Below are 13,695 nucleotides of genomic sequence, written 5' to 3' on the forward strand. Positions count from 1 at the left end.
GTCCCCAATGTGTACCTGCATGGCCGTCTGGTTGTGTCTTCCAGCATCTGCACAAAAAGGGTTATGTTCTGACAGGGGGAGGAGAGCCTCAACAGGGCTGTAGTTCAGTCGGCCCACGACGGACTCTTCTCCTGTGTACCCCTGAGGGTCTCTGGTCTCCCCGTGAATCTCCATCTTGTGAGTAACTTGTGACTCGGGGCAGAGACTGGCCGGGAGCCTCCCGTCCACCTGCCTCTCCGGGCGCATCCCGGACCAGGGTCCCAGGCCGGTCTGGGCTTCTAATAGGACGCACATTGTCGTTGTTTGGAACTGGTTCTCTTTGCAAACACGCCCGATCATGTCCTCTGGGACGGTGGCGGGCAAGTCTCTCCATGTCAGCATGTCCGTCTGGGTCTGCACCTCGGCCTGCTGCTGGGTCTGGGTCTGGACCCCCATGACCTCATGCCTCTCCTGCCTCTCCGTCTGAGTCTCCACCTCAGCCCACAGTCTTTGTCCTCCAGCCCCGTCCGCCCTCTCACACACTCCTCCTCCTCCTCCTCCTCCTCCTTCTTCGTCCTCCTCGCACACCAGGAGACACACCATGGGCTCCACCGGCACGCCGCTGCTGCTCAGGATGATGTCGGGGAACAGGAAGTGCTCCCGCTCCATCGCCACCCGGTCAGACGAGCCAGTGACGGTCAGCAGCTCGTCTTCCTGGTCCTCCGGCTGGGTCAGCCAATCAGAGTCACTGCCGTCGGTGGACAGCAGGGGGGAGCGCTCGGCACCCCCCGGCGCCGGGACGGCTCGGTGCCACAGGTAGTTTGTGACGGAGTGACAACACTGCAGCCAGTTGCCCATGGTGACACTGAGCGGCGACACGGAACAAGACGTCAACAGAGTACTACAACCTTACAGGACATACACCTTATGTCAGTGTGTGTGTGTGTGTGTGTGTGTGTGTGTGTGTTTGTGCTGTGTGAGTGCGCGTGCATGCATGTGTGAGTGTGTGTGTGTGTGTGTGTGTGTGTATGTCTGGACATGCTTGTCTACACGTGTCTTGAGGAGACTGCTGACAGGGGGTGGGGGGGGGGTCACCTTAAAGATTTCCGTGGCGATCTCAGCAGCAACACCGAGAGGACTTCAGCAGGATGTTTGCGACGCCCTGAGAACATGTAAGAACATGTAACTTTAGGAATCATTTAAACTGAAGGTCAGATGCAGAAAGACAGACACTCTCATATTCAAAGGAATCCCACACTCGACTCGGGTAAAGGCCCTCGCCCCAAATGCAAGGACACTTTAAGGCATTTAAACACATAAGAAAGTGTTATGTTTGAGACACCCCTAGAAAGCTTAGATTCCAAACATTAAGTCTGTCATAACCATTGTTAGCTAAACAAATGACAATTCCAACACCAAACAAAATAAGAAGCATGTATGCCGAACTAGAGGCAAAAAACCATCAAGAACAAACTTCACTTTTTCTTTCCTTTGATGTCTTAAAGTTGTGTTTGATTACATAAAACTAATATCAATTGGTATTTTGCAACTAAATATCGTGTTTACATCAATGTATAGTACCTAAGAAAGGTTTCAGACGAAATAGGTAAATTCCCTTCAATCAGAACACACCATCATCACAATCTGGCAGCCATATGTTAATTAGGATTGTATGTCTTGGTGTCATTCAATTCTGTTCGCCCTGACCTTTCAAAAGAGGGGTCAAGTGTCATAAATTTACATTGGGTTCTCAAGACATCTACCGGTTTGTGTTTCATCAAGTCTATATTGTCAAATTTGCATTGGATTCATGATTTATTTGGAGATTTTGCCTAAACCTACCTCTCCTAAAACCCCTCTATCTTTGCTCTACCTTACTTCATTGCCGTCAAATATTGACCCAGGTACTGATCAGATATTGTGCTATGGCCCTATAGTACTTTAGGGCTACCAACTGATAATGCACTAGGTGGTATTATCTCTAAAACATTACATATATTTCAATTGAATATGAAATCTTGTGTAAGTGACATTGATCATTTCACTTGCACAACTTGAACAATTTTAGTTCATTTGAATTTGCTTTGTAAACACAAAATACAGATCCAGTTAGTTATAAATAAAATATTGAAAAGCCTTGTTTTGATTTTGATTTCAGTCAACAAAAATGTTTTTCACTCCTAGTATTTGTTAACGAAAATAAACTTGATGGGAGGTGGCCTTGAGACAAAAACAACAACCACCACATGCAACGTCTCTAAACAAGGAACTGATAAGAGTCAGTCACCCAGATTACAGATTATGGACGAGATTAGGTAGATAGGCAGCAGCTAATAACAATCTCTTCATGCTCCCACGAGCAGAGCACAAGGAGACACACATTACATGCACATATTCCAAACAGAAGAGATAGAAACACAACAGTACCGGCAGCCTGCTCACATGCTCCTGTAGTCTGTCCTCATAGGCCCATTTCCCTTCATCTTCAGACTGTGAGTAGAAAAGATTTCCCTCCTCAGACTGTTCCCCACCACGGACTCTGGTCTCTGCTGCTGCCAAAACCCCTTCCACAAGCACCGCTCTGCTTGTGCGTGTGTGTGTGTGCGTGTGTGTGTGTGTGTGTGTCCTCCCTGCCCTTCACATGATGTCTCTGTACATGTGTGCTGTCGTCCTCCAGCCCCCTCAGCAGAGTGTATGTCCTTCCCTCCTTGGCACACGCTACACTACCTGAACCAGTCCAGAAGAGGGCCACCTCTCTGGCTTTTGTTTTTTTTAGGACTATGATGTAACTTCCTGTCCACGGGTTACGTGCTCCATGCGCTCTCAGTCTACCTTGTGAGTGTGAACCACGCCGGGAAGGTGCCGGTGTATAATTAGACACCAGCGAGCGTGTTAGTAGGACACCTCCGGCCCGTCTTCAGCAGCAGAACATCTCACCATGTGCCACCGGGCTGCAGACAGCAGTCTGACTTCACTTGGTATGCATTACAGCATGCGCGGGAGCTGCTGTTGGTTGTCATGGCAGCACTGCAGAGCTCCAGGAGGATGCAGTGGCTGTATAACGGACCGTGTGAGAACAGTGGAGACACACAGGCTCCCTAGGAGCAGCCCTCCACAAAACAATGAATCCACATTCTGCCTGATTAGTCGGTAAACCGTGGCATCCCAATCTAGGCCAGGATTACAAATGTAGCTGTTAAATGTGGGTTTGGGACAGCACAAACGTACATCTTATAGTGAATTGTTCCAATTGGAAATTGGATTCTGCTTCTCCCAAGTGATCTGGAGGAGGAAAATGTAATAAAGATTTCTGTATTTGATAGCAAATGCGATACATTTATTCCAACAATTGCTACACGCCTCCTATGGGACTTTTACTGGGCTCCCCCAGACAAGGACACAGGGTGGTGGGGCTGGAAATCCGGTTTACTGTAAGTTTTGCAGATAATGACACATGACCTGGTGCTTTATGTTGCCATGCAGGCGAGTGTGTGTGGAGATGGCTGGTTTAACCTGTGCACACTGATCACTCAATGTGCAGTGAGGCTGCTCAAACCAGCCATAATCAACTCTCACTTTTATATTCAATAAAACTGAAAGACTACTATAGTCAAACACAGAAAAACAGACAATTGTTATTTTGCCATGAGAGGCTCATAGCATTAGTTTAATAAAGTGCAAATCATATAAAATATGATACTCTCATTCATCAACCTTGAATTGTCAACAGTCCCTTAATAAGCGTTATACAGGAATATTGGCAGAGCAATTTGCTGCTTTCGACCTAGGATTAAGGCTACTTAGAGACAAAGACCTGTTCAAAACATTGCTCCATCCCTTATGATAAAATGATAACCTTCATGAACTTTACTTTTTTTACAATGATTCCATTTTCTATTAACTATTCTTTCAGCTAATTGAGTGCAGAAGCACATCTCTAGTTCTACCATCAAATGCTCTATCCTTTACTTTACTGAGCAGCCAGGCGTCCATCACCTTTCACTCTCCCTGCATAGTGTACACTATGTAGTACACTAGTTAGTACACTATTTAGGGAAGTATTTGGGGATTTCAGACACAAATGATATGCCTGAAATACCTCAGCGCAACACCTTGGTCTCATAGACAAGCAGCCAGGTGGAGCATCAGGTCCGGAGCACCTCTCCTGGACGGATCCAGTGAGAACCGCTCTACATCCCGGGATCAAGTGAGAACCTTTCTGCATCCCGGGATCCAGTTTGAACCGCCCTTCAACCCAGGATCCAGTGAGAACCGCTCTGCATCATAGGATACAGCGAGAACCGCTCTGCATCCCGAAGGTAAGTGTGCATCAGTTGTACCTACCTATCTGACCGTGCTTAAGTGCACTACGTAGGGAACACTCACATTGCCAACAACACTACGAAATGCTGACACCCCCGCAATATAAGTCCCAAGTGGAACCGATAGGAACAGAGCCCATGTCTGACATGGGGGCGCTCTATGGAGCTCACAGAGCGGTCTCCCCCTCCGCCGCTCCCATGTCCACCCTGCGCCGCACCTCCCCCTCCTCCCCCAGGTCCTCCCACTCCTCCTGGAGACCCTGCGGGTCGCTCCGCACCCGCACCGGCCGCCGCCAGCGCAGGAGCCGGTACCGGAGAGGCACCAGGAAGAGGGCGGGGTCGGGCATGGGCTGCGGCTTCTGCGGGGAAGTCACTCTCTCGCACGGCACGCACGCGCGGACCCTCTGTTCCCGCACGCGGACGTGCCGTGCACAGAGCTCGTCCGACCGGTCGGGACGGGCCGGCGGCGGCGGCGGCGGCTGGAGCCAGTCAGAGCCCTCCCCTCCATCGTCGTCCTCCCCTCCGTCGTCGTCCTCTTCGTCACACTCCCATTCATCCTCTCGCTCGTTCTCGTCCGGTACTTCCCTCCGGCCCGGACCCTCCGGCCGGGCTCCCCCTGAGCACTGATCCTCCTCCTCCTCCTCCTCCTCTTCCTCCACCTCCACCCCCCCCCCTGCGACCAGGCGTCCCCGCTGCAGGTGCAGCTGCTGCCCCAGGGCGGTGGAGGTGAGGGTCTGCCGGTGCAGCTCGCGGCCCAGGGCCGTGATCCTGTGGCTGCGGCGCTTCAGCTCCTCCAGGAAGCGGCGCTGGTCGCCCCTCAGGGCGCGGCCCAGGGCCCACGCCCGCACCTGCCGCGCCCGCAGGGCCGCGCGCACGCTGGCCCCCGCGCACGCCTGCTCCTCCAGGAGCCGCTCCGACGCCTGGTGCCGCGCGGCCAGCTCACACTCCTCTGAGAGACACACACACGTACACACAGACACATACACAATTACACAAATACACGATTAGGAATAACTTTTAAGGGCTTGGCTCTTGAACTGCGTGGGACACGGGCAACATGACCTCTCCATCAGGTTATGACGGCGTGAGGACACACATACACAGGGGCAGGCACAATTCTGAGTGAACCTGGGTTCACGTCCCTGAGCTGCAGTAGTCCATCACTGAATTAGATAACCACAACCCTCGGGGTCCAATAGCTACTATGTGCAAAATTCTACAATATGAGCATTTTGAGGGAATCCGATCTGATCCAGTGAATACTGAGTATTGTATTAACGCAACAAGGCTAGTGTACATAGCCACTGGAGAAGCATTACGTTACACATTCGCCCTTCAACCATGACAGCGATATCATGCTGTGTCCCAGTCCCTGCTACCCTGAAGGCTATCGAACATACACCCCTGTATGGCAGGATGGAATATCATCTGGCTTGATAGGTTCTGCCATCATGAAGTCTCCTTCAGAGTTGTCCATGTGCCCCCATCTTTTAAAACTGGGTCTAAAAATATGTACACTCATCTACAGTTACTCTCTGGTGTGATCATGGATCTCTTCCTTGCCTACATCTTACCTGCAGTGGGAAACCGAGCATCCAACTCACAGTTGAGTTCTGCAGACAGAAATACAGATAGGCTTATTAGGACTTTACAGTAGGACGCAGTAGGACTTCACCCCCCTCCACATAAACACCGGCTATAGCCTACATATGGGGCCGTGTAGACGACGTGAGACTGACCGCTGCATCGCCTCTTAAGGCGGCTGATCTCCAACTGTAGTCCGGTAAGCATGGCCAGGTGCTCCCGCTTCAGCAAGGCCATGCCCCGCTCCACGCTCGCGACCTGCTGCTCGAGCTTCTCCGTCTCCATGGCTCTGCTGCTGCAGATTCTGCTCACACAACCGCTGCTCAGTGCTCACACAACCGCTGGATCACAACCGCTGGCTGGACCCGCTCTGTGATGGAGAGAACAGCAGCACCGCTGCCTTCTGGTGACGGGATACCCGCGGTGGCAATAAGATAAATGAACAGGAATGTGTTAGCCTGCTACAACCAGTAGCTGCACCGCCACCTATTTCATTTAATCGATATGCATCAATATATTGAGAGAGTCCACTTAACAACTCACATTGGTGTCGCTTCGCCTGGTTGCTCATTCGTGTCCCAATAGGAAGTCGGTCCACGATGTGCTGCTGGTCTCGACTCGGGGCAGATCGCGATGACGAACCCCCGGCTATTCACGAGTGTGTGCCAAAGTGTTTTTCATGGATCTGCGCTCTCAGTTTGCAGTCTGTCCTTCATCGGGCAGATGCGACGCGGTTGAGACAAAAGAACCGCAGTCTCCACCAGCGCCAACAGACTGAGGACCGGACTGCTTATTGCGTTATTTTAAGTCCGTCGGTGGATCGTTGCTGCAGGGGATGTGCTGCTGATGGGGTCCGTCTCCGTCCTGGGGGCTGTGGGGAAACCCTGCAACCTGCGAGACGAAATCACCTATTCCTAGATATCACCTTTCGATATAAATCCACTATTGATAGAAATAACCTAATCCTATCCTCCCAGCCGGTGCCGTCCCACATGTCCTCTAACATCCTTCCGGTACCGCAGATAATGCTTCTCTCTCATCAAACCAGTGATTATCTTACTGCTTTTTCATTCAAATAACTTTAATGTGAGAGAAAAGCGGCTGGTTTAGATGCGGAGCGGAAGGAAGCAGGCTATCAGGTAGCAGCTATCAGGTAGCACGGGGGTTAAGCGTCATCAATCATCCCGTGTCATTCCGAGTTAAAATCATGGCTATTCAAAAGGTCTTGAAAAGTAGTTTATTGCATTATTTTTTAGATTGCGAAACGTGAAAGTAGTGATTTTGATTATATTTGACCAATATTGTAGCCTCAATTAAAATATTAAAAATATATTATAACATATTATAATATGCATATGATTACCTATTTTAAAAATACGATTCGGTTATACAAGTAGGTCTATCACAATTAAATATGCATCTCTTTCACAAGATCATTATTTTTTTCCTATGAGCTCAGTACCATGGACAGGGTCATATCTGTATAAACAAACGACATAGACACTAATGTGAATGTAAAGGTGCTGTAGGTGTATACAAACGACATATACACGAATATGAATGTAAAGGATATGTAGGTGTACACAAACTAACTACATAGACACAACCAAACATTTAAAGGTGCAGTAGGTAAGATTGAAGAGCTATTATTTCAGTCCTCGTTCGAATTCTGAAAGCTATTCGTAATAAATTCACCTCTATAAAATTCCACCATGGCATGAATTGAATCGTTTCAAAAACACATTTCCACATTCACTAATTCAGGCACGAAATTCCAAGTTGCAGGAGGTATTCGAAATACGGTATTCATAATATTCTTATATTCAAGTGGTTAAAATAAGGACCAGAAAATTCAAGCGATAAAAATTGGAACTGCAGCAGCAGTTAGGACAGGCCTAAGAAATTGAGAGTGATGCAATCGAACCAACTGCTGTCATTATAGCAGGTATGTTGTGTTATGAGGGTCTTTGAACCCATGAAATCCCCTGTGCATATTGAGGTCCGAGTTTGAATATACAAAACGTATACCATCGTACTCCATGTTGGCCACCGTAGGGTTTAATTCTCTATAGTTTTCTTCTGTCACATGACAGGCAGCAGTTGATTCAATTGCATGCGTCTCGGTTGCTTAGGCCTGTTCTAACTCCTAATGCAGTTCCAATTTATATGGCCTGAATTTTCTGATCCGTATTTTGACCACTTCAATATGAGAGATTAATATTGTATTTCGAATATCTAAAACTTGAATTTTCTTATCTGAATTAGTAAACATTGAAAAACATGGGTTTGAAATCATGTTCTCGAAATGGTTCAACTTAAAATGCCATGTTGGAATTTGGCATTGAATTTAGGTGAATTAAAAAAAAATATTTTCAAAGTATAATATTTCAGTGTTATGAATTCAACTGTGTTTACAATTCATTATACAACATTTAATCGATTTAACATTTTCAAACATTATGACAGTGGTTTGCTTTCGCTTTACATAGCTATCCATGAGCTATCGGTGTGTGAAATGCGATAACTGTATTGCTTTCCTGATTGGTTGTCGATCAGAGGTGGGCACACAACACGTTAACTCCACCCCACGTGCATGAATGCAACACTTCTCAAAGGCAAGAAACCTAGGGAACAGGGCGAGGGATTTTTTTTTTTCGGGCTGATTACTTTTACATATAGCTCTGTTCTGCTCATTTTCTCTTTGGAACACACACTTCTTACCTACAGCAACTTTATCTTATACATGACAACCAGAAACTCTCCTTCTTCTCATATCAAAGGGGCAGTCTGTTTCCCATGAACTGGTTGACCAGGGTCTGTCTCTCTGAGGGGCTGCCCTGCCTCTCCTTCATGCCTGTTAGGGCCACGGGCTGGCGGCTCAGGCAAGGTTTGTAGTACGGGCAGACTCTGAGATGAGCCGATATGGGCGGGATGTCTGCGAAGCACCAAGAGTCCACCGTGGAGAAGAGATGGCTGAACTCCCACACCTGCCCCCAGCGGTGGTTGAGCAGAGGACAGGAGAAGGAAGGGGAGATAAAGGGTGAAGAGAAGCAGAGGAAACACTCAGGGTAAAGAAAGGAAAGGGATGTCTGAAAAGCTAAACTTGAAAGATATACCTCAAGCTCCAATGCGCCATGATAATGAGTTTAATTATACGGGCACTGTGAACTTTCTCCATCCAAATGAACAACAGTCACTCAATAATCAATTAGTTAATATATCCTAGACATGTACTGTGTATCAAACCATTAGTATGAATGCGTACTCCATATTAGTGTGTTAGTAGGTTTTTAATATGCAAGCTAGACTGCTCACAGGTCTGGCCTTCCACTTGGCCCCTCCATGGGAGTAGGTCTTCTTCTCCCAGCGCAGCGTCACCATGCCCCGGTCCCGCAGCAGGGAGGAGCACACGTCCCTCAGCAGACGGGACACCAGGGCCAGCTGGGACAGAGACAGGCTGTCCAGGAAGCTGGCCATGTGGCAGAGCACCTCGTAGGGCAGCCCGCTCAGAGAGTCCCGTCCTCCTGGTCCTCCCCGCCGGCCCCTCCCCCGGGCCCCAGGCGGGGCCCCGGGCAGGGCTGTGGGGGGTCCGTCCCCTGGACACAGGTTGAAGCAGCTCAGCTCCTGGCTAGGATGAACAGAACAGAGTATCAAAATGTATTAGCATCCTGCCATCACAAACAAGAACATAGATCCACCTTTATCCCCTGTACATTGTCTTTATGGAAGAGTCTACCGGTGATATTGTTATATACTATATATATATTTCCAAAGCCAGAGAGTTCAGAGAGATGAGTGTTGCATGGCCTGTCCTCCATGCTGCTCCTCCAGAGAGATGAGCACCAGGTTCATACTGCTCTGGCAGACATTTCACTGAACATACATATTTATCTAATGAGTCCTTTTACCAAAGCGCACATTATCTCTAAATACAGTCTTCATTTTCAAAAGACGAGCACTCAAGGTGAATTTGTGAGTCCTCATGGAAAAGTTTTTTTTTATTATTCTTTCTTTTTGGATTTCTCACTAGGTGGCTGTAGCCTGAATTACTCAGGTTAAACTTCACCAACTAGGTTATTCCTACTTACTTGTAAGTGACGGTGGCTTTATGGGTGGAGGGCTGGAACCTTCTCTGGCTGAAGGTGCAGCCCAGGTAGGCGAGGGGACATCTCTGCTCAAACCAGCCGCTCACACACGTCTGGACGTCAGAGTGGACGTTCCTGAAGACGGGACAGTGGAATGTGCCATGTGACACCTGTCCCCTTTTACAATGTACATTTTATAACATGGCTGCAAACTCTAATTCAAGTCCAATTCAAATAAAAGTCTACAGTTGACATTCAGAGTCAGAATACAAACCAGCGGCCAATCAGAACAGTGGTTCATTCATGAGGCCACTCATATACATATACCGCTGATGAGAGCCAACGGGACGGTTCAGGGAGACACAGACCTGAAGTGTCTGGGGAACTCGGAGCGATGGAAGCTGTGGCCGCAGCTGAAGGTGAAGGCGGAGGTGGCCTTGTTGTGTCTGCTGCTCACGCTGCCCGCCTGCAGCTGGAGGCGGAGCTTGGTGGGCCCCCCCGCCGTCACCTCCTCCAGGGTGGTGGTCCTCCGGAACGGAGCCGTGCGGAACGAGTGCGTCTGGGTACCCACGTCCACGTAGTGGCCGTCCGTCCCCTTGGTGTCACTGATCTGGAGACACAAGTCATTCATGACAGCGGGGTCCTGGTTTATGAGGGGGGGGGGGCACTTAAAGTGCCCGCTGGCACTTTAAGCAGCAGGCTTAATGCAACAAACCAGCATGACATCTCCGTTTTGTGTGGAAGAGGGTTTCTGTTCTTGAAAAGCCTCCCATCACTGAGGAGAAATATGGAAAGACATTCACTTCTTAAATACAGCACCTGTTCTGTTATGTAACATGCAGGTCAGGTAGTAGACTTGTCTTCACTAGTTGAGTCTACTGCCTCCGATGACTGCTCGGTGAAAGGTTTGATTATAACACATACACATTTCTTCTCAAAATTGCCAATAAATTGAATTCTATCATGCAATTACAGACCTTGTGACCCATGACCTCTAGCTCTGCATAGCCCAGCAGGGTGCGGTCTGCCTCGTCCTGGTGCCAGTCGTCCTCCTTCACCTCCAGGTCAGACGTGTCCACAGACCGCTCCTCGCTCTGGACGCGCTGCGCCGCATCGTACGCCATCTGGACGCGCTGCTTGTAGTGGTAGCTCACAGGGACCTTGGAGGGGAGAGGACAGAGGGTAAGCTTCTACAGACCAGAGGACAGAGGATGAGGTGCTACAGACCAGAGTGCTGCTCCCTCAACCAGAGGCAGCAGCAGCAGCAGTGTCTCTGCCCAGTGGACCACAGCTCTAAGGCTAAACGCATGGGATATGGGATGACAACTTTGCTTTTTTTTTTTTTTATAGTCCATGATAGAGATCAGTGTATCAGAAATATATAGATTAACCAATTCTTCATTTGTTCACCCATATAAAAGGCCAAAATTTGAATGTGGGATTATTTGCGAAGGTTGCTTCCTCTAAAACCAATAGATGGCAGCAGACTCCCTAATGTAGTGTCTTCTATGAACTGCCCCGCCTTGCCTTGAACGTGGACTGCAGGGTCCGGAGGGGGATGGGCTCCAGGCTTCCGTAGACGAAGTCCTTCTCGCGCGGCGTGCAGGCCTGGATCTTCCCGAAGGTCAGCAGCATGCGGCCGTGGTGCACCATGTACATGTTGTACTCAGCGGGGCTGAGCTCCTCGCCCAGCCGCTCCAGCACCCCGTCCTGCCACGGAGCGTGGCCCGTCCTGCTGGTGTCCTGCTGCTGGGGCCCGCCGGGGCCCCGCTGGGGCCCGCCCTCCGTCACCCCGTCACTCGTTTTGGCTTCCTGTTTAGAAGCCCCCTGGTTGCTCTCGGCGACGGCGCACCCGCCCTTCTCCATGCTGAACATCATGTCACACAAGTTGTGCTTCTCCTTGTTGACGCCGGTGCGCGGCCTTTGACCTGCGTCGGCCTCTTCAGGAGCCTTGTGTCCCTCTGCGCCTTCATCGCTAAGACCTACAGCGCTCTCTCCAGAGAGGGAAACTAAAAGAGACAAGGGCGTGTCAGAATGGATAGATATTCATGACTGTATTTCTTTGGATTGATTATTCATACAATAACACCGTTTGTCATTTAAACTCTGATCTCCCCTTGTAACCCCAATGAGCTAATCAGGTGTTGTTACGACAACCTTTAACGGCCCAGGTCAGGAGAGGAAGTTCCACATTCATCGCTGACGTGGAGACACCTCACCTCCAACCGCAGCCCGCTCTGTGGCGGCGGCGGCGGCGGCGTCTCCCTCGGTGACCGTCGCCGGCCCCACGCCATGCTCCTTGGTTCCTCCCCCCCCCTCCTCCTCCTCCTCCTCCATCAGCTCTGGATAGATGGGCTTCATCTTCAGCCGGCCGTAGAGCACGCGCTGGTCGGCCTGCGCCATGGCCAGGTCCAGGGCCCCCCCCCGGCCCCCCTCCTCCCGCCTGACCCTCTCCTCCTTCAGCACCTCCTCCTGCAGCGCCCCCAGGTGGTGCGGGTCGGTGTCGTCCACCGGCCAGCGGATCCACTCCATGGAGCAGCTCACCACGCTGGCGGGGCAGGAGGCCAGGTGGGCGGCGCGGGCGGCGCGGGGCATGGCGAGGGGGCAGCCGTAGGCGGCGTTGAGGCAGGGCAGCCGCCGCCGGGGGCACAGCAGCGCGTGCTCCTCCTCCTTGCACAGGTGGAAGACGGCGCCGCACAGCAGGGAGCACGGGGCCAGGGCGCAGCTCGCCGCGCCCTCCAGACGGGCCCTGCAGCGCCGGCTGTAGCAGGACTCACAGTGGGGGTGCAGCCCCTGGGCCGCGAGGGAGCGGGACCGGTGACTCTGGGGGGGGGGGGGGGAGAGGGGAGGGGAGGGGATGTGGGTGTGTTGTGTTTTTAATTAACTTTCATACAGATGTATGAAGGTTAATTCAACTCTGTACAGATCATGTCAAGTTACGGATACCCAGAGACGCACACACGGACAACGGACAGACAGACAGATAGACACAGGCAGACAGACAGAGTAGTGACAGACAGACAGACTGACTAGTGGTAGACTAGAAAGACTGACAGGAGGACAGACTGACTGGCCGACTGACAGAAAGACAGTTGGGCCGACGGACTAGTTGCAGACAGACAGGCAGGCAGACCGACAGGCAGACAGACAGACAGACAGACAGACAGGCAAGCAGGCAGGAAGGCAGACAGACAAAAAGACAGACTGGAGACGAGAAGATGCATTATAATTTTCCAGGTCTACCTCATGTTAATATTAATTGATGACAATACTAGAGACAGAAAAGTAAGAGTAAGCTTACAAATCAACAATTTTTTTATAGGCCAGTTTTTTATAGGCCCTATATAAATGTATTTGGTTCATTTCATGCATTTATTCAAAGATAATCTAATAACTCACAAACAGGAAAAAATACGCAACATGAAAATTAAACGGCAGCCTACATACCATATTTTAGATCCTCAGAAAGTTTTCTGAAATGAAAAGTAACTGTAGCCTACTGTAAAGTAACCTGTTTTAAAAAATAACTCAAATGTAATATCGAAAATGAAGGACAACGTTTCAAACGATAATATAAACTGGAGAAGTAGGCCCTTGTTCCTTGCAATGTCAAAGTGTGCTCTGGAGATCTGTGAGTATGTTTGTGTGTGCGTGTCTGTGTTAAAAATAGACCATTAGTGCCGACCATGACAGCTCCATGGTTTAAATTCTACTCCGCGAAGTTC

The 13,695-nt window shown here is 49.9% G+C and overlaps 3 protein-coding genes across 3 annotated transcripts in view; all 3 read right to left on the reverse strand.

The window, feature by feature from the left end:
• The window catches only part of LOC311353925 (clustered mitochondria protein homolog), a gene marked incomplete at both ends in the record, with an annotated part of 15,791 nt that extends 14,954 nt beyond the window's left edge, over nucleotides 1–837 (reverse strand). Inside the window, one exon of the mRNA XM_084473716.1 lies at nucleotides 1–837. This exon is cut by the window's left edge and continues 604 nt beyond it. Within this exon, the coding sequence (XP_084329842.1) occupies nucleotides 1–837 (837 nt within the window).
• Nucleotides 838–4,468: 3,631 nt separating this feature from the next.
• LOC311353926 (uncharacterized protein) lies at nucleotides 4,469–6,170 on the reverse strand (the record flags this gene model as incomplete). The annotated part of the gene is made up of 4 exons (XM_084473717.1): nucleotides 4,469–4,886; nucleotides 4,998–5,250; nucleotides 5,876–5,914; nucleotides 6,041–6,170. The coding sequence occupies 4 exons, from the start codon at nucleotides 6,168–6,170 to the stop codon at nucleotides 4,469–4,471; spliced, it is 840 nt and encodes a 279-aa protein (XP_084329843.1).
• A 1,915-nt stretch (nucleotides 6,171–8,085) lies between these two features.
• On the reverse strand, nucleotides 8,086–13,589 carry LOC311353927 (F-box only protein 40-like). The gene is made up of 9 exons (XM_084473718.1): nucleotides 13,418–13,589; nucleotides 12,437–12,793; nucleotides 12,190–12,331; nucleotides 11,498–11,979; nucleotides 10,948–11,130; nucleotides 10,339–10,580; nucleotides 9,974–10,105; nucleotides 9,201–9,513; nucleotides 8,086–8,872 (listed from the first exon to the last, which is right to left on the reverse strand). The coding sequence occupies exons 1-9, from the start codon at nucleotides 13,418–13,420 to the stop codon at nucleotides 8,660–8,662; spliced, it is 2,067 nt and encodes a 688-aa protein (XP_084329844.1). The 5' UTR covers nucleotides 13,421–13,589; the 3' UTR covers nucleotides 8,086–8,659.
• Nucleotides 13,590–13,695: the final 106 nt, after the last annotated feature.

This window comes from Micromesistius poutassou (genome assembly GCF_964030765.1).
Source record: "Micromesistius poutassou genome assembly, chromosome: 10".
In the NCBI taxonomy this organism is placed as follows: Eukaryota; Metazoa; Chordata; class Actinopteri; order Gadiformes; family Gadidae; genus Micromesistius; species Micromesistius poutassou.

Excerpts from the sequence above, each read along its gene's own strand:
- LOC311353927 (XM_084473718.1), bottom strand. Across the intron at positions 12,332-12,436 it reads TGGGGGCGCTGCAGGAGGAG|ATGAAGCCCATCTATCCAGA; the intron begins GTGCTGAAGGAG and ends GGCCGGCTGAAG. Across the intron at positions 10,581-10,947 it reads TAGAGGTCATGGGTCACAAG|ATCAGTGACACCAAGGGGAC; the intron begins GTCTGTAATTGC and ends TTGTGTCTCCAG.